Below are 21036 nucleotides of genomic sequence, written 5' to 3'. Positions count from 1 at the left end.
ATAGATCTAATCTGGCATTTTCACAATAATAAACAGTTGAACTGGTGGCTAAAATATATATTCTATCCAATGTTTTACAATCAGGTTAATTTAGGACTAACATGGCATACTCTTTATTTTAATAATTTGCTTGTCTGCACTCTGCAGACGTCTATTTACAGTGGAAGTAAACCCTCAAGAAGTAAACCCTGGTAAGTCAAATAAATTTTAAAGTGTTTCTAACGATAGTAAGTAGTAAGAAGCCTTTAATTTCATTAAATTGTAAAGTGACGTGGATCACATGACTTTTGAGCATATAAAGATGAAAAACTTGAAAAACACGTGCAAACACAAACTCGTTAGGTCAATCGATGCAAGTTTGCTTAAACTGAACACGCACACGTAACTTGAACTGGAAAAACAAATTAAAATTGTTATTTTCATCTTTGTTAGAAAATGTCGCGCCTTTCAAATGTAGAACGTCTACGTGCTATAGGTAGGCTCTATGCTGGTCAGTCTGTGGTCACTGTTGCAAGAGCCTTTAATTGTTCACGCCAGACAATAATTAATCTTAGAATGAGAGTGCTTCAAACTGGAACTATTGCCGACCGCCCAAGGACGGAAGCGCAACGTGTGACGTCACTCCAGGAAGATCAAGTAATACGATTACGTCATCTTAGAAACAGATTTGTCACTGCAACCTCCACAAGTAGAGAGATGTTTGGTGGAAAGGTAACTGCACAAACTGTTCGAAATCGCTTGCAGGCTGCTGGTCTTCGAGCTCGGAGGCCCTATAATGGACCAATATTGACACCTCTTCATCGCCGTAACCGACTTGTGTGGGCCACAAGACACATAAGATTTACTCAAAGACAGTGGAATTCGGTTGTCCTTAGTGACGAATCTCGATTCACTTTGAGATTTGCCGATCGCAGGGTCCGAGTGTACTGCAGACGAGGTGAACGTTACGCTCACGTATGCCTCAGAGAAGTTGACCGATTTGGTGGCGGCAGCGTCATAGTTTGGGGTTCTTTTTGTGCACATGGACATTCTCCTCTTGTTGTTGTCCAAGGGAACTTAAATGCTGTCCAGTACAGGGATCAGATTTTGCAACCTGTTCTTCTTCCGTTTATGCATAGACCTGGACTAACGTTTCAACAAGACAATGCTCGACCCCATACAGCAATTGCTACCCAGAATTTTTTAAGAAATGCCAGAGTCCAAGTCCTGGATTGGCCGTCGCTTAGCCCCGACCTTAATCCTATTGAACACATCTGGGACGAAATGGGTCGACGTGTTCGTCAGCAAGTGAATCCACCACTGAATCAAGTGAATCACGCAGCGCAAACTAGGTCTTCTCAGGACTAATATATGGTTCAATTTTATTTCGATAATTTGTTTGCAAGCAGGGATCTTGAGCAGTGGGAGGAAACCAGAGGACTGGGGAGAAAACCTATAATGTTGGACCCTATTTCTTGTCAAGTACAAGCCAGGAATCAAAACCATTCCACATGACCCATTGACAGACCTTATGATCTAGCAAATAATTTGAAGGTTATACCCACCATTTAATAATAACTTCTTATTAGAAAATATATTTTTATCACATGAAATTATACAAATCTATAATTACAAATATATATATATTTACTGAACAATTGCCAGGTTCAAAGATCTAGAAATATTATTGAAAGAAGATTGTTATTGTATGGCCTTAAATCATATCCAATATTTCTCACTTCATTCATGCAACTACACTGGGATTCACTTTAATACTGATGTGTGGGGTCCACTAATTATAACTGCATTATATTAAAATGTTTTTGCACCAACTGGGGTAAGCTATGAAGTGTCTTGCAAGGTCAATTTTGCCCTGACAACAATGCGTCTGCCCTTCTTTTATTCTGATTTCCAATTGTCAGATTTTTAACTTGCTGCAAATAGAATACACAGACCTTTGTCCTGCACCACTGACAAGGGGAAACCAAGCTGTAAAATCCTACAGAATTTTCTCGGCCAACACCAGGATCGAACATAGGATGCCCGGGTAGGCAACTTACACACACCTTATTGTATGGTCCAATTAAAGGTTGTAGGTGACGTAGACCTACTGTTTGGGTGGTTCATAGTGGCTCAGATCAGTTTCCAATTTTAAAACAACCTGCTCTTCTACTGTCGACTCATGGCCCTTTTAAAAGTTGGTAACATAGAAGAACAAAGTTAACTACATTCTTGAAACAGACTATCAATATTAATTTTCTAAAGTCTACCTGGCAAGAGCCCTTTGAAAGAGATTAAATGTACAATTTAAAGTTGGATAATTATTAAATCAGTAAATTGACCTATAAGATGAGATAAAATTATGTAGAATTAAAACAAGTGGGTTAATATCAGCTGCCTGGAAGACAAGCCATGGGTTGATATATCCTTACAAACTCATCCCATGAACAGTCAGCTATCTGAAATAAAAATATTGATAGATCACATAAAAATAACTTTCTAATACAGCAAAGGGGACACAAATTTTGTAATGGTTTAGTCATTATGAGACCAACATAATCTTTTTAAAATAATTTCATTGCCACATATGCATTGCAAGAGAGGATGGGTACCTTTATGTGAAAGCTAAACCGCCTTGAAAATCTTAAAGGTCCATTAAAACCAGAACATTGTTATGATTTGATATCTGTTGTTTATTACTTGCAATGTCTGTGTGTCTTGTCCACAGTTTTGTCTTTTCAGGTCGTTTTTTAGTTTAGTGCAGTCTTACTATTATGGGTTTTAAATAGTCTAACACTGTTCCCCAATCCCATTCAGATACCATGAATAAAATATTGTTTACATATAAAGAAACAATACATTCTACATTCTAAGCCTAGAATCTTGTCCTCTATGCATGACATAGTAGCTTGAAGAAATTTTCTAATGGGAGATCAAGTTCTTTAGAATCTTATATGTCAAACAACTATATCTTTTATGGTGGAATTTCTCAACATTCAAATAATCTAAGTGTAAATTTTAACAAGCCAACGGTGAGGCAGATAGTTCCACCCACTCCCTATATCCCCAAATAAATAGATGACACTCGTTGATTACTTATTTTTCTTTTTGTCACATCTCTTTTTTTATTATTCTCAATCAGAAGCAGAGGTGTTGTCCTCCAAATATTGTTACAGACAGACAGACCCATTTCAATAATTCCCCGAAATATGCGAAGCCAGATTCAAATGCTGCTCAAATGCACCCTAAATGTGGGCTGATTCATAACCCTTCCCCCCACCCCCACCAACAGATGTTTCATACCTGGCCTGGTATATGAAGATTCCAATCTAAACCATAAACAAACTCTGTATGATGTTCTATGTTTTGTAGTTGATGACCACTAGTTAAATCCCATATTCTATATTTAAAATTTAAATAAAATATAAATATCATGTATGATGCTTTTCTACTTTCACAATCAAGTTGCATCCCATTATGTCATGATTACTAACTCAAGTACAGTGACTGAGTCATATTGGAGTACAACTCTTTCGCCTATGATCCAGAACAACAAAACAAGACTCGGCAGTATGCAGTTTAAATATGCGACTGAATTTGTGACACATGACCCATTTTTATTTTAAATAGTAAAAAATAAAAACAATCTATAAAAAAATTAACACTATAAAAAAAAGCTGAATGAATCCAGAAATTTGACATAGGACCATTTATCAAGTATGCAACACAGATAAATGTTACAATCATAAATGATACTAGATCATCATACTTTCCTATAAACAATATGAGATAAATATAGTGCCTTGAAAGTCATTTAGCCCAGTAAGGCAGTAGTGATCCTTTGACAAAATAAAAACCCAAAAAATAAAACCTCCCTCCCACATCAGATTTTTGATAGGACTTGTCTGAGAACCAGAATATTTTGTTGTATGACCTAAGGCGTATGTAGTGTGTTGTGCATGTTTAGTTGATACCTCAGATAGCACGGATTCTCTGTCTCTATAACTACAGCATGTAACAACCTACAGTCTGATTTTAAAAACCTGATTTAAAATATTAATTTGTTCTCACCTCACAGAAAAATCATATGAACAGGAAGCTATCACATTTCTCACAAAAGGTGAAGTCTGAAATTTGAAAACAAATACCAGTATTATACATTCCATTACTGAATTTTACAACAAAATAAAAGATATATGAAAACAAAAACGACTTTTGATGTGGTTGTTTGCCTGACATAACTGCCTAGCTAGATATTAAATTTGTCTGTCAATTGCTTTACAATTAAGCCACAATATTTAAATAGCAGATAATTTGAATTCGTGACAACCCTATGTATGGACCAGGGGTTTGTGGAGTACAACGGAAAAATACCACAAATAAAAACAAGGATGCTTAATTCCCTTGCTTGAAATGTGTCAAAGGGATAGGCATGGCAAGGTTTGGGGGCGTTTGGAAAAGTGAACCATGAAAAATTTATGAAACATTTTCTTTTTATTTCGCTGGAACAATAATAGTTTATCTTATCATCTTGTAAGATGTGAGGAAATATATTCTACAAAATATTATTCTGGGGTGTTTTTCACTTAGAATTATTTTGAAACAGTGTTTGGGTCTGTGGTGTTTTTTGCCACAAAACTTCCACAAGATATTAGACTTAGAAAAAAAATCACTTTTTTCCAAAAATTCTTCTCAGAACTCTTGTGGTAAAAAAACACCACAGACCCAAAACACTGTATCAAAATTATTCTATGTCGAAAATCTTGTGGAATGTGGTACCACACAGGCATATAGGGAGGTCTGAGAAGAATTTTTTGAAAAGAAATCATCTTTTTTTCTATGTCCAATAGTGGTGAAAAACACCACAGACCCAAAACACAATATTATTTTAAGTCGAAAATCTTGTGGAATGTATTTATTTTCAGAAACCCAATATCTTGTGGAACTCAAATGCCCCCAAACCTTGCCACAGATGTAATACTCCCTGCAAAGGATGCCCAATGTTGCAACATTTTTAATTAATGATATCTTTATAAACACTGTTCCGAACTGATCACAGATGTTCCTTTAAGTGATTCAACTTTCATAATAGTTTGCAAGGCATTCAAGATTTTTTAAATGATGATCAGCAGTTTTAAGAAATTTAAAACATCCCTATTACTTTATATCTGTAGGGTACCTTAATTCTTCTAACAGCATACTGATGACCCAGTAATTCTAATAAACAACATCCTGTCTTTCTGATATCCCAACATCGTATAATACCATCAACACCACCAGATATTATTATATTCTATAAATAGAATTAATACACAATATTTTACTACTTTCATTTTATATCTAATCACAAAAGTCAATCCTCTTGCTCAAATGGCAAAGATCTGACACAACTCTTGTTTAAACTTCTTCAAGCTGTGGTTGAGAGAGAAAATGGGGTTTAACATCCACTCAATTTATTTTAATAGTTTCGATTGTGTGTAGGGGTCTTTAGCAATGGGAGGATGACCTGAAGAAACCCATGAGGAAGGACAAGCGACCCTAATCCTTGACCCGTAGAAGTTGGGAATCGAAACCACGCCACTTCACTGATCAATGACATACCTCATGACCATTTGACCACCCACCCTCCAAGCTGTGGGAGACGAGCTGTAAGGGCACTGGATTCTCACTTAGAATGTCATGGGTTCAGTTAACTTAGGACTTTTCAAACCCGGTTCCCATTTGCTAGAGGTAGCACTTGCTGTTCTTACATGAAAAGTATTGTCTTGTTGTTTGGATGTTACAGAAAACCAAGGTACACTTGTGTACAAGTGTCTATAAAAAATCCTGGACCATTGGAATTTGATGAAGAGAAGATAGGACACTCTTTTCTGTTATTGTTTAATGGAATTAATGTGCCATTTGTAAAGCAGAGAATTGTATACAATTATTAACAGAACATTAGGCAGTGGATGTCTTTGCAACGAAAAAAAGTTTTTTAAAAACTTATCTTAATTTACCTCATCATATTTTGACCAATCACATGTCAGTATTTCAGCTTGATGTGCTGGTATTACTGTAGCAGGTAAATCGTGTTTTCTTGCATCCCAAACTCGTACAGTTTGATCCCCTAGAAACAAACATTTACTGTATTAAGAAAGTGGCCAGAAATACTCTAGGATATACTTAGCAATCTGATTAAAATTTCATTTTACATGTCTTTACACTAGGATCTGGAAGGGTTGTTATATAATCTGTGTTCTGATTGATGTGAGTGATTAGCCAATGAAATGTTCTGGTACGGCGAGTTCCTGGCATGCTCTGCACGGAACTGTGGAATAACCACTAGAATCGTCAACGCCGATTGATTAATCAATGCCTGTTGTCATAGGGTCAAAAGCCACTCATATGAACCCTCCACTACAACCGGTCAGATTTTCATGCTGTATATGCCATCAAAAGTATAAAAAAAAACGAAACAAAATATAGATCTGTATTTTAATCAGATTTTGCTACTTGGATAAAATTCATACACTAACCGGAGAAAAAATTTATTTGGCACTTGACAATTTTATTGTTGTCAGAATTATAAACTATAATTAACAAGTGTTTATATATACTGTAATCACATATATGGTACTCCGGACGTATGCAGGAATTTGAGCAGACGTCCAGGGTGCAGACGTCAAATTTGGTGTGATGTCTGGGGGATTACACAAGAATTCTATAAAATTAGAAGCTCTGAGACAACATTCCTGCTTATTTAGGGGCATACATATACAGGATTAGAGTGGAGTGCAGATGTCAAACAGCAGCAATGCTTTGTACGCTTGTTTGTTCAACATTAAATCGATGAATGTAAGAAAAATATATGACAGTTGAAAACCCATGCAGACATTTTATGTCATTTTTGACTGAGATTTACAGTGAACTAGTAGTCATGAACATGGATGATGATGAATAGCTCTTTTCCAATAAATAATTTAGAGCGCCTCAAATAGGTACTTAAAATTACTTGGTGGTGCGGATACAATATACATAAATTAAAACAAATCACAGATAGATAAACAAGTAACAACAATTTCAGTATAAATATAACTGTGACCCGTGACAGCAAACTAACTTGAAGTTGCAAGTCACAAGTCATTGCTTACGATATCTGAACAAAACTATTGAAACAGGCTAAAAAATATAACAAAAAAATATTTTTCTTTATTCGTTAAGTGTAGACTTTTACATTTCACATTATATTATTAAAGAGATATTTCAGCCTATTTTATCTTTTTTGTTAGTATCGATAGACTTCCGCCTCACTTTGCTATCACAGGTCACATAATCTTAAAACAGACTGAGAGAATATTAAAAAGAAGAATGTAACATATTTAAGAAACAAGAAACACTATTACCTGAGGCAGATGCAAAACAAGATGGTAACCTTGGTGACCAGTTTACACTATAAACGATATTATCATGACCTATGTAAGTGGATAAAGATCGATCTTGAAATATATCCCACTGAAAATTTAAATATAAAACAACCTAGAGACATTGAGTGTCATAGTTTACAGAGGACAATCGATACTGATATGCTGCTTTTACTAACCCAGTTGGTGTGTCAAACACCATTTCATTTCGATACTTATATGAAAGCGAGAAAGAGAAAATATACTTACACACACTCAACCAATCTGTTTAAAAACACAGATCCTATTTCATTTTATTTCTTATAGTTCAAAATTTCGTTTTATTTGTCTTTACTACACTAGGATCTGGATGAGTTGTCATATAACCAGCATTCTGGTTGATGTAATGGAATTAGCCAATGAAAAAGTCTGTTGTGGCAAGTTTTTGGTGTGTTGTGCACGGAACTGGGGGCATCCCAGTAGAAACATCAATGCTGATTGGTCAATCAAAAGTCTGATGTCATAAGGTCAAAAGTCGCTTGTATGACTCCTGACGCAACCTCCCTGGTCAGATCTTCATGCAGTGGAGGCTATCAAAAGTATAGATCTGTATTTTAATCAGATTGACACTCAACAGAAACTAAGTAATTTTTGGGACCAACACAAGCGTGAAAAGGACTTAAGATATACACTAAGCAAAGAATAATAAGAAAAGAGGTTTGTAACATCCTCTATGCCAATTTTGGGAACACAATAAGTCTGAGAAGGACTTTGGCAATGTGAGGAAACCGGCAGTAAACAGTAGAAATGCATATGGTTAGGCATGCATCCCTATTCCTTAACACCATATTTGTTTCAATAAAATGGTGTCCAATTCCAGTACATTAATAATAATAAAGTGCACTAAATACTATTAATATGGGGTTATGTAAATCACTTCAGAGTACGGGTAAAGCAATATTGCTACTAAATTAAAACATACCAATTTAATTGTTCCATCCCAAGACCCTGACAGAAGTAAATTCTCATCTCTCGTTTGGCTCCAATCAATAGAATTCACCTAGCAAATACAAAAAGTGAAACAAAATTAGAAGTGATAGCAGATCTTCTAGAAATAGTAAGCTATCCTGCCCATGCATGGTACCTATTATTACATATGAAAATGAAATGAAACAGGGTTTAACATCCTATTCTTTTGCAAGGACAGGGCTTTTGAAGACATGCAGGGTGTTAACTGTTATTAAGGAAATTTTGCCTGAACAGTAGCACTACCACCTAATCTTATTTCGAATTCCAACTGCCAAGGGTTCTTTCATATGCATGCCAATGTGTACACGGAGCCTTTTTTTATTTGTGCCATCCAAATGACTAGACGCTGTTCCTTGCCAGGACTTCCCTCCTGCACCAGTGACAAGGGGAAAACACGCAGGAAATCCCTATGAACTTTCTTGACCAACACCGGGAGCGAATCTGAGACATCCTGGTTAACGAGCCACTTTCTTACTCACTGAGACACCGCAACTGTTTCAGAAGATCTGAATTTATGATCTTACTTCTTTTGTGTGTTCAGCTAAAACTCGAAGGGGACCCTGAAATAATAAGTTTACATGGTCAAATGATTAAGGCAATAAAAAGACATCTATGAGGTGATTCAAATTTTTTTGGTTATTGACCCCGATTGAATATGGGTGTAAATTTGAGGTTTTTTTTGTTAAAATCTTTCAATGGCCCACACTGTATGTACTAGGTACTGGCTTTAAGGAAAATCAAACATCTGCTTTTCATTAATCAGACTGCTTTAGTCCTCATAATTTTCAATTATCTTAAACAAAACTAGGCGTGTTTGTTTCTTTCAAAGAACTGCAGATTGATTTAAATCTTCTGGATTTATTTTAAAAGCGAGAGAGAAATTAGTCCATTTAACACAAAGTAGGTTCTTTTAGAACTAACATATGTGGAATGTTTATATTTCAATAATTCTCTGGGGTGCAGATATAGAAGTGGGAGAAAACAGCTAAAACCCAAGGGATTTATATCTTAAGAAAAAACAAATGTCTTCATATTAACCTTTGGTTGTTGAACGTCCCAGATCTGTAGAGTACCATCACCACTAGCGGATATGACAATGTTTTCATTATTTTCAGCCCATGTAACATCAAATAAACCTTCTTTCCAATCAAATGTTTGAACAATTACTATTTGATCACCAACAGTATCTAATATAAACAGTGTACCACAACCTAAAATTAAACCATAGTTTAAAATTCAGGACAAATCAGGCAGCATAATGTTAAACAGAAATGAAATGAAATTGGGTTCAACATCCTACATACATTTTTTGCAAAGACAAGGCTACTAAAACAGGCATACACCATGCAGTATGCTATGAAGGAAATTTGGCCTGGAGAGCAGGCTACGGACTACTCTTATTTAGAATTCTATCTGTCAAGGTGTTTTTTTTACATGCACATCAATGTGTTTATGGGACCTCTGTTTTTTGACCCATCTGAATGACTATACATTGTCCCTCTACGGCCTACTCTTATTTAGAATTCTATCTGTCAAGGTCTTTTTTACATGCACATCAATGTGCTCATGGGACCTCGGTTTTTCGACCCATCTGAATGACTATACATTGTCCCTCTATCCCATAATATACACCACTGTGGGGAACCATGCTGGAATATCCCAATCAACATTCTTGCCCAACACTGGGATCGAACATGGGACCTCCAGGTTAGCGACCTAACATCTTACACACTGAGGCATCACAGCTTCTAAAACTAATTATGACCTTATAGCTTTTGGAACTTATTTTTCTGATCTGTAGAAAAATTATTTTTCACTTTGTCTAATGGCTATAGTAGATTGTTAGTGCTCAATTTAGATTGCTTGCAAAATTTAATACAAATCAGTTGGAAAATGTCATAATTCTTATCTTATAGACCCAAGATCATTTCATGTTAGCAAATTTTTGTGGTATCCAAGTAGGTCCTAAAGTGTTCAAAACACAATTTCTGAATGATTTATTTTATGCCTTTTCATTCAGGGTTAAGCCTTTGGGTATGGATTACACATTATAGGTGTACACCCTGTAATGAAAAGTTTTCTTGTGGCCTTAATTATATTGTTTTTATTTATTGCAAACTAATCTAGTCCAGTGATAAAATTATTGACATATAATTTTTTAGAACCTGCAATTCCATAATATTGGGAAGTGGCACATGCAATTCTTTGAGGAAAATATGGAGAAAATTTCACGGAGTAGCCATGCCTTGAATTTGTTTTAAATGACAAATTCATAGCTCTTCAAAGTTCAAATCAATTAATATTCAAGCGGTCATAGTTCATTTTTGTCGACAGACGTTGTTTACATTTTCTTCAGCCACCACCCAGAATTTACCAATGGTGGGTCGAAAGTCGTAAATGCGTTTAAATAATATTTGAAATTTCTAGTATTTCAAGAACTATATTTTAATCCAAATTACATAAAAAAACTAAGAATGTCAATAGATCCACAAATGAGTTCAAGTAGAATGTTTTATTTTGTTTACTTTTACGACAATCGTCAATTGGTCTGTGAAATTGACCGCCCTTTCTAACTTAAAAATTACTGGAAATTTTATTATCAAAATGAAGTAATCAGACTGTTGAAATAATGCATTAGTATTAATTCCCTCGTTATTAACCAAATATTAACCCATTCAAAACCAAATGGAAAATCAGCAGCAGCATTATTTCTTGCCTTCGGAAATAGCAAGGCTTGTTTTGGGTAACTTTCCTTCTTTTCTTTTTTTGTCTTTCTTTTTCAAACTCGACATTCATTTTCCAGTTCCAGTTTTATTTACTACAAAATGTAGTTGTATGTGTATGTAAACTTTTTCTCATATAGGAGATAGTCCAGATGTATTTGTATAAAACTAAATAATTCTACATGAAAGGACCATTATGATAATTATCATATTGAAAACTCTCAGCAGAGGACAGGAGTCTTCTTGCGGAGGTAGACTAGATAGATAAGAAACCTCATCTCTTGACCCTGCGTGTCTAGAGATAAAGATATGCTACTTTATAGTTCTTTCTGGTAGATGCAGCTGTGAATTACATCGTCATTCATTAAGAAGCAAAACTGTCAAATTTTTCTTTAAAACAACAACTGATTATTGTTATTTATTTATTATTACATTTCTGTCACACCCAACTACAATTAATATTGATAAATTAAATGACTGTGTGAAATTGATACATACATGTACTTTACACTTTAACCAACTGCACACTGAATTAGTTGATATACAGGTATGACAGATGACAGTGGTCATACTCATAATGGATAATGCATACACTGTGGATAATAATGCCAGTCATCTTTTCAAATTGTGGTTTAGGTGTGACAAAAATTCAAATTGCCTACCTGGTTTTCTCCCACTTCTAAAGACCCCTGTTCGCAAGCAAATTATTGAATGAAAAATCACCTTGTTAATCCCAAAATGACCATTTCTTTTATGTCAACATTAAAACCATATCTCTCTTCTCTATGATTTTGATGTGGTGGGGGGGGGTCGATTGGTTTAACTCGTGCATAGTAGATCATAAGGTCTGTTATTGAGTCAAGTGGGGTGGTTTAATTCTCCAACTTTACGTGACAAGGATTTGGCACAATATAGCCCGGTTGGTGATGACATGCCATTAAGCAACATTTTATTCATACATTTACGTGGGTTTTCTCAGGTTCCTCCCACTGCTAATTAATGACACCTACATGTACACCGTACACACAAGCTAATTATTTAAATAAAAAAGAACATATATTAGACCCGAATGAACTAGTTTGTGTCAAGTGGGTGTTAAACCCGATTTCTCTCCCTTACAGGTACATGTACATGTATCTTCTACTTTTCTGTATTTCCAACAGTTACAACTTAATTTATGTATTGCAGGATATCTACAAGATGTTGGTTGTAAAATGACAGTTAAATATTTTATAAAGGAAAGTAAAGATTTGGTGGAATATTCAGCTTTATTGAAAAAAGGATTAAATTATCCCACTTCTATCAATGGTTTAACATTGATTGCAATTATCAATGAATATGCTGCTTACAAGTTACAAGGTGAAATTTTCTAGGAATAAAACTGCCTTGTGTTTTTCACAGGCAATAACTCATTAGGACTGTATACTACAGTATATACGGTAATCCTGTTGTCTATACGGTAATCCTGTTCTCACTATATTATACTATATTATATATGTTAAGGACTGGACCTTTTGAATTTGAGCAGTGATGGGTTTTACTGTCTAGATCCAGCCAAAATTATGCCGTAAGTTGATTCAGTATTACTGACAACAGGCAAGCCTCCATATACATACGTACATGTATTGCTAGTTGCTAGTAGAAATTGTTGCTATGGCAATAAGTGACTTGTTTGAAATGTCAATCCTTATAGAAAATTCAGACAAATATTTTATTCCCGTTTCTCTCAGTCCAATGCAAAAAAGACAAAATAATATTTCCACAGACTGGAGGTCAGTCTTAATTGTAAAAAGAAAAGATGTAGGTGTCGCAAACTTCTCTAGAGAACAACAGAGTTAAGTACACAATTAAAGGGAACAATCTCTTTGATTTAAACAAAAAAAAAGTACATGTATTCTGTTGGATCTAATTCTAATGTGTTTTTTTGATTTCAAACGATAATTGTGCTATTATACACATTACATATGGACATGCTCTAACTTAGAGAACAAACACACATCTACAAATGAAATTATAATCATAATATCTCTGAAACAGAATGTTTTTATTTTGTTTGTTAAATATTTTAAATCTCTTCAACTTTCAGATACAGCCAGCAACCAATGGACTGTTTCAACAGCTTCATTATGGAAACAGTTTGACAATGTTACAAGATCATTAAAAAAAGCAACAAAGAGTAAAATCCGTCAGCCTGAAACACAATCAACTCGAACCAAGAAATCATTACAAAAGCGAAAAACACAAAAGGTTGTGGTTGGAAATTTGACTGATACTGATGTTGTACATATCAGTGAACTTAGTGATGAGGGTTGGGAGTCTGACAATAGTCAGACAGATAACTTGCTAGACAATACGATAAATTTGAATGTAACATATAACAATAGCAATAATGAAAAACAGCCTTTCTCTAGATCTTCGACATTAAAATTATCACCATCATCATGCCAAATTGTATCCCCGCCTAATTTAACACCACCCCTTGTGAATAATTCTGCTTCCAAACGTAATAAATCACGTACTAGTGCTACCAAAACAAAATCCTCAAGTGCCACAAAAACTAACAGTAAAAGTGCTGATAATTCAAGCCCAGGTGATGTAGTGCGGAGACAAACTCGTTCTGTGTCAGCTGTCAAAAATAGTAGGCATGTGTTAGACTGCAAGAAAAATGGATCTGAAATATGTACATCCCCGAAGCGTACATGTACAAATGATAGTACAAACGTTAGTGTTAATAGTTCTACGGGTCTAGTTATCGGTGAAGAACAAAAAGAGAATGAGTCGATGGAATTTTCTCTGCACGAAAGTGATGGTTTTAACGGGGGAAATAATTCAAGTGCTGACAGTGATCATGTTGAACCAACAAGCCACAATTCAGTATCTGTTTCCGTGAAAAATGTTCCTATCAGTGTGGACAGTGATCAGGAACAGCATTCACGGGTAAAGAACAGGGATCTAGTACAGAAATCTAGGATAAAGAACAATGATCTGGAACAGCAAACTATAATAGACAGTGATCTGGAACAGCAGACTATGATCAAGAACTGTGAGCATGAGTCGAATTGCATTGCTACAAATGATGAGAACAGTCAAGTGTTTAATAATCTTTCAAGTGTATCTCGATCACCTGGTTATTACAACCAACCTCAGCAACCATCAACTGAAGGTATTGACATACCCCAAGGCCCATTTTCCAAAGTGGGAGTTAGATGGCCGAATGGTTATCACGTGCGCACTGTATCATAAGGTCTGTCATTGAGTCAACTGGCATGATTTCGATTACCCGGTTGTACGTGACAAGGAGTAGGCTCGCCTGTCCAACCTCGTGAGTTTTCTCTTGTTCCTCCGGTTTCCTCCCACTGCTAAAGACCCCTACGCGCAAGTGAATTAAAATTACAGGTCTTTCTTTGGGCCTGAAATGTTATATAAACTATTAATTAGACATTTATTAACAAAACAAGACCATAATCGCCATTTAAAAATTTAATTTAAAAATGGGAAAGCGAGGCAAAGTCCCGATTATACCAGTGCCCTAGTTACCACTGTGCACACATCTTGTCAAAACTACAAACAATGATAACTTGGTTGAGAATGAAGTAATTTGAATGAAATTTTCAATATTTTCTTTTTTATCATCAATTTTTGAATTGTTATAGCAAGAATGACCAACTCTTTATTAAACTCTTAACTAATGTGTCTTTAATTTTACTTCCTTCAAATCTTAGATTTTAATTTTATTTTGTTTTAGAAGTTCAAGAGATGATACCACCGCCTACTTCACCACATAAAACTTTCCAGCCAATAGACGAAACATCCCAGTTTAACACACCATTAAAAACTTTTACACAATATCATTCCGATCATCCACATCATCATAGATCACCACGTAGAAAACGGTGAGAATTTAAGAAAACCACCTGGACATTGCTAATGAATTTTCCTGAATTTTTCTAATTTGATTTACACTCTTGCTGATAAACTTTGAAAACTTATTAAGACATCTGCTTGCATATAAGGGAATTATTAAAATAAATCTGTACCACATGTACCCAAATAATATCTAAGGTCTACCATATCCTTCCTTTTATGTCTATGGGTAACATGATCCGTGTCAAGTGGACCAAATTCTAAGAGAGTGTGGAGTATTGGTGCATAAAAACAAAATGTTTATTTTTCTGCAAAATAATGTTCAAATGAATAATATTTATGTTCACGTCTTGAAAGGAGAATGAATCCTAGTAGGCCCCAACCTCAGCATCCTCTCTAAAGATAAATCATTTTTTTGGGTTAGGAAATAAATGAAATAGGTGTTAACGCCCAGTTAGGAAAGAAGGCTGTGTGGGGAAAAAAAAGAAAATTGTTGAGTGACCCCCTCAGAAAATTATAAAAAACATGTTACATATATTTTTCATAATTTTCTGAGGGGATCACCCAACAACCACTGGTCCACTTGACAAGGAATGACCCATAACTGATTGTTTACATTTTTAGACAACCTCCGAAACGTCACACAGTAATAGGCGGTCATGAAACCTCATCAACTTCACAGTTTCAACCATTTAAACCTGAAATAGAGGAACATACAGCCAGCGAGTATCCGGTGAGTTTTAACATGATAAACTTCTCAAACATAAAAATTATTATTTACTTCTTTGTCTGAATGAAGCAAAATGAAATTTGTCTAGAAGCTGAAACAGAGGTAATCAATCTGATTAGAATCTTGTTAGTTTCGTTCTGTTTATTGTTCTCAAAAGACATGTTGAAGAAAAATGTGTTCTGTACAAATGCATGCAGCATTAACATAACCTTGAACCTGATTTGACAGCCAGTCAATGTACATGTACCAATAATCAAGGCTTGTCAGAAGATCTTGCACAGAATTTTCTGATCACACAATTTTTTTATTGGCTTTTTGATCTGGAGTCAACAAATCCTACACTGTAGCCTGGGTATCATTTAATCTTATGTATTTGGCACTAATTTCTTTCACATTGATTCAATATCAAATCTTTGTTTAAAAATCATTCAAAATCACACAAATTCTGTCCATTCAATTTTTATAATGATTGTCCAATTTACAAGTGTTAAATTTCTCGATCACTGTTAAAAAAATAAACAACCCAATTGATTTTTGATGTATAATGATAATTTTTGAATAGTGGTCAGGAAATGAAATACTTGTAAATTAGACTTTAAACTGGACAAAAGCACAAATTAGATGATTTTAAATGATTTTTATGAATTTTTAAACTAAGATTTGATATTAAACGAATGTGAAAGAAATTAGCGCTAGATACACAAGATTAAATGATACCCGGGTTACAGTGATAATGTCTCAGTATTTCTGAACGTGCCTTGCATTTGTAACAAAATGTCTCGGTTAAAAGAGTATCATATTCTGTTGGTGTACTGAAGTTTTTGATTGATACATGTACCTTTCAAGGAATTGAGAGAATTTAACTGATTACTCAGTTAGACTGACAAATATTTGGTTTATTTCTGTACAGATTTAAAATTCTTGTTTCATTTGTCTACAATATTTACATTATTAATACTTCATTTTTGTTTGTTTTTATTTCCTAGTGACCATAAGGACTCTACCTTACATGCAGCGGCGGTATTTAATACCCAGATTTGATTGAAACTTGCTTTTATTTAAAAGGCAGTTTACAGTTTAAAACTATTTATTAAAACAATTTAAGTATCACAGTTCGTTACACAGCTGTCAGCCTAATGGAAAATTCTGCAGAAGATATCTGATTGTTTTTCTCGGGCCGTCTTTATTGAAAAAAGACGATAAACAATCAGATTAGTATAATGCCATGAGATGCATATAAGTATAACTACATATAGTATTATCCATACTAATTTGAGTTAACTCTGGCTATTTTTTGTAATAAATCGTTCATTCTGCATTTGTAGGATTTATTGGAAAGACTTTTACAAGATACAAAATTTCATGAAAAACTGGCCGAAGACATCAATAAGAAACTGATACCACGAAAACAATCTCTAGAGCTGGCAGTTGTTGATCAGTGTAGTCAAAAAGCAGCAGATGAAACTTTTATTGTTCCGAACAACACAGACTTCCCTCCCCTTGATAAAAACTCCAATCATACATTTAGCAGTAGCGTAGGTTTTATTTTTTAAAATTCCTTGTCCACTCAATAACATAGGGATTACCGTAGATAACTCATGTTCTGTATATGATCAGACAATCCTCCGTCAAATTCAGAATTACATGTACATGTATGTTGGTGATGTTGGCAGATTTTATAGTAAACTGTAGACTGACTGAAACAGTGTTTATGTTTTTGCCATCGTTTTATGTAGATGAATTCTTTTGGATTTGATTTACTGATCATATGCAGAAGAAGAGTCAAGTAAAATGCGGCTTATATACTATTCAAAAAAAGTAGGGGATATTTGATTTTTAAGTGTTATTAAAGTCACCTAATGAAACTGACGAAGAAACAAATGACAAAATGAAATGAAGTTCACATTCATCGATTTATTCCAAATGATCGTTAGACTAAGTAAGGCACAGACTGACCATTATAAGGGTAAAATGATACCCGGGGTCAAACAGCAAAGTTACCACAGCATCACAACCAAGTCAGTAACGGGTAAATCCTCCTCTGTTTGCCAAACAAGCATTGATCCGACATGGCATACTCCTAATGAGACGTCTAAGGTCATTTTGGTCCAGATTGTCCCATTCCTGTTGCAACGCAGCAGCAAGTTCTTGGACATTGGCAGGACGTTGTTGACGTTGACGTAACCTCTGTCCAAGCATGTCCCAGACATGCTAGATGGGGGAGAGGTCGGGACTCAGTGCTGGCCAAGGTAATGTGGTGATGTTCTGTTGTTGGAGGTAACCTGTAACAATCCTGGCCCTGTGACATCTTGCGTTGTCATCCTGGAAGATGAAACGGCGGCCATGACGTCGTGCGAACGGCACAACATGGACTGCCAAGATGTTGTCCCGGTAGTACTGGCCTGTAACACGCCCTGCAACAACATGTAAAGCCGTTCTTCCAGCAACAGTGATGCCTCCCCACACCATAACAGAACCACCCCCAAATCGATCATGTCTGATGACGTTAACGTCTTGGAAGCGCTCGTTTCGACGACGCCACACCCTCCTACGTCTGTCCAAAAAATCAACAGTGAACCTTGACTCATCTGAAAACATCACATTGCTCCAGCGTCGATTATCCCAGTGTTGACGATCCCTACACCAACGACGTCTTGCCTGAATGTGATGATCTCTCAAACAAGGGATCACGCGAGGACGTCGGGCGCGAAGGTGACCCCTATGCAGTCGATTCCAAATCGTCTGGCCACTCACTCTCACACCAGTGTCTGTTTGAAGACGAGCTCTGATCTGATTTGCTGTGATGACACGATTTCTCAAGGCCAAGGTACGGATAAATCGATCCTGGGCTTGAGTTGTCGCCCTTGGTCGACCTGAGCGTGGTCTGTCCTGTACAGATTGTGTATCACGGTATCTAGACCATAGCCTGCTTATGACAGACTGAGAAACATTCATCGTCCGCGCCACAACCGCCTGTGTTGTGCCGATCTGTAGCATGCCAAGGGCACGTAACCTTTCATTTTGGGTAAGCTGACGCATATCAAAATTTGTTTTCTGGTCACTAAAACAATTAAACTGATGTTTCCACCCTGGAATTCAATGCCACAATGACTGTAGCATTCAAAGTCAGAGTCGTGCAAATCTTGGGTTGGACCCCCATGATGATCCCAAGCATCACCTGCATTCCATGCGGTAGCTATTGGTGCGTTTGGGCGTCACATGTAACTGGAAATGTTTCTTCTGTTAGGTTCTATAGTGACTTTTTTCGTAGTCATTTGCATATTTTAGTATTATGCCCCCAAAATCAAATTTCTTCTACTTTTTTTGAATAGTATATATTAAAGATGGGATTTTAACAAATTGTCCTGATCTTCCTCTCATTGTTTCAGAATCCAGTCCACAAAATTTCGAATGAGGTTCCGCTCAATTCTTACTCACCTAAGTGTCTATTGCCTTAAAAATATGTAAATTGAAAGTAGTATCAATTTGTTCCTCTTGGGAAACCACATACATGAACCCAATAAGCCGTAACAGGTTGGATTACAGGCTTGTGTAATAAATTAAAAACAGTATTTTTGACCTCCATCCAAATTCACATCTGAAAACTAACTAAGATGTCTTCCATTTTTATGTTCAATTCGAGCTTGTACATGAAACTTTGGATCAAATTAATTTGTTGGAGTGAAAATTCCTCTTCAAAATAACAACATTATACACTGCCACATGCATAACTCCAATATATACTCTTCAAAAAAAGTAGGGGATATTGAAGTGCAAATACCCAGGTTATGATATGATAAATAGTCATGGACACTTGACATGCTTTGAGAGTATGTTCACAGATGAAGAACTTATCGCCCCAACAGAACCACTGAGCTGCACATGCGACACGCAATTGTGCCATACATGTGGGAGGGGTTCATTGTCAATATTTGACACGTCAAGAAAGGGTTGATGAAAACTGCCGCGTTCTGGTTTATTTATCCTTGTTTGCTTTCCTATCGGTACTTGCATAAGATTAACTGTTTAGTGTATCTTTGCTTTAGCGTGTTAAGTTTAATTTGATCGGGAGACGTGTTCGTTGACGTTAACGTCAAACACCAACCCTGTAAGAATTTGCCGTGCACTGCAAGAGGAGTGGGTCAGATTGCCCCAAATCGTGATTGGACGGTTGATTAGGAGCATGCCACGACGAATTGCTGAATGTCTGAGGATTGGTGGAGCAATTACTCATTATTAAGACAGAAATCAAAAACTTCCATTTTCACTTTTAATGGTTTATCTCTTTGCGAGTGAAATGGGGCCTGTCAGATAAGCCGCCCATATGAACTGTTTATTTTCATGTGTAGGCAATTGGCCTGTTATTAACATACACTGGTTACCTCTAATAAATACAGCAGTGCATTTCCGCAGTTTTGCATTGTTTGTGAATATCCCCTACTTTTTTTGAAGAGTATAAGTTATAGCTTGTGATAGCTGTAGGTTGGACTTGGAACTCAGAAACTGAAACAAGTTATTACTCAAAATGTTTAATTCCTATGTTGCTATATTACTACATAATATATACTGTGTTTTTATAATGCTGTATTACAAGTTTCTGACTTAAATGTCATGTTCAAATCATCTAACATTTTCTATTTGCTAGCATGATTCGAGCAATATTTTCCAATCAGAAAGTTGGAATTACTAAACATAAAACAAAATCTGAATTCAGTGTAATATATAATGTATAACCTTGTTTTATTATTTCTTTTCAGGAAAATGTAAATTCTATGAGTGATTTAATTATAAAGAATATAGCTGATGTTACTGGTAATGATCCTTCTTTTGAAGCCGTATTTAATTTTTTTGTTCACAGTAAGTTTGCCATGTAGTCTATCAGGTCAGGTGACAATCTTATTTATAAGATTTCTACACAGTAAGTTTGCTATGGCTTTATTACATTTAGACTACAAAGCAGTTCTTTTACGTACATGCCATTGTGTACATGGGACTTGTTTATTTGCCCCATTCGAACAACTAACTGCTGTTCCTTGTCAGGCCTTCCATACTACACCACTTACAAGGCGAAGCCATGCTGAAAAATCTCCAGGTACCTTCTCAGCAGACACCAGGATTGAACTGAGCCACTGTTAGATCTATAGTAAAATTAAAAGAACCAATTTTTATTCTCCCTTGAAGTAGCTTTAACCCTTTAGCACTTAAACCGTCATTAACTATAGAGCTCCATAAATGTCCCTAAAAGTCATCTGAATACCAAAAACTAATATACTGCCGTATTCACATATCTCAATCAAATTCGAAGAACAGGATTTGGGGGGGGGGGGGG

The 21036-nt window shown here is 35.7% G+C and overlaps 2 protein-coding genes across 2 annotated transcripts; one reads left to right on the top strand and one right to left on the bottom strand.

Moving 5' to 3' along the window:
* Positions 1 to 1558: 1558 nt before the first annotated feature.
* On the bottom strand, positions 1559 to 10749 carry LOC126811431 (peroxisomal targeting signal 2 receptor). The gene is made up of 10 exons (XM_050537033.1): positions 10556 to 10749; positions 9429 to 9601; positions 8915 to 8950; positions 8344 to 8421; positions 7365 to 7473; positions 5979 to 6088; positions 5159 to 5272; positions 4051 to 4106; positions 3283 to 3379; positions 1559 to 2438 (listed from the first exon to the last, which is right to left on the bottom strand). Exons 1-10 carry the CDS (start codon positions 10662 to 10664, stop codon positions 2370 to 2372), a joined length of 951 nt encoding a protein of 316 aa, XP_050392990.1. The 5' UTR covers positions 10665 to 10749; the 3' UTR covers positions 1559 to 2369.
* A 209-nt stretch (positions 10750 to 10958) lies between these two features.
* LOC126809816 (protein NPAT) lies at positions 10959 to 21031 on the top strand. Its single transcript, XM_050534603.2, has 7 exons — positions 10959 to 11133; positions 12302 to 12472; positions 13200 to 14276; positions 14859 to 15006; positions 15602 to 15710; positions 17033 to 17242; positions 20465 to 21031. The coding sequence occupies exons 1-7, from the start codon at positions 11076 to 11078 to the stop codon at positions 20579 to 20581; spliced, it is 1890 nt and encodes a 629-aa protein (XP_050390560.2). The 5' UTR covers positions 10959 to 11075; the 3' UTR covers positions 20582 to 21031.
* The last annotated feature ends 5 nt before the right edge of the window (positions 21032 to 21036 follow it).

This window comes from Patella vulgata, chromosome 2, assembly GCF_932274485.2.
Source record: "Patella vulgata chromosome 2, xgPatVulg1.2, whole genome shotgun sequence".
Lineage (NCBI taxonomy): Eukaryota > Metazoa > Mollusca > Gastropoda > Patellidae > Patella > Patella vulgata.
This window is presented reverse-complemented; position numbering and strand designations above follow the sequence as displayed.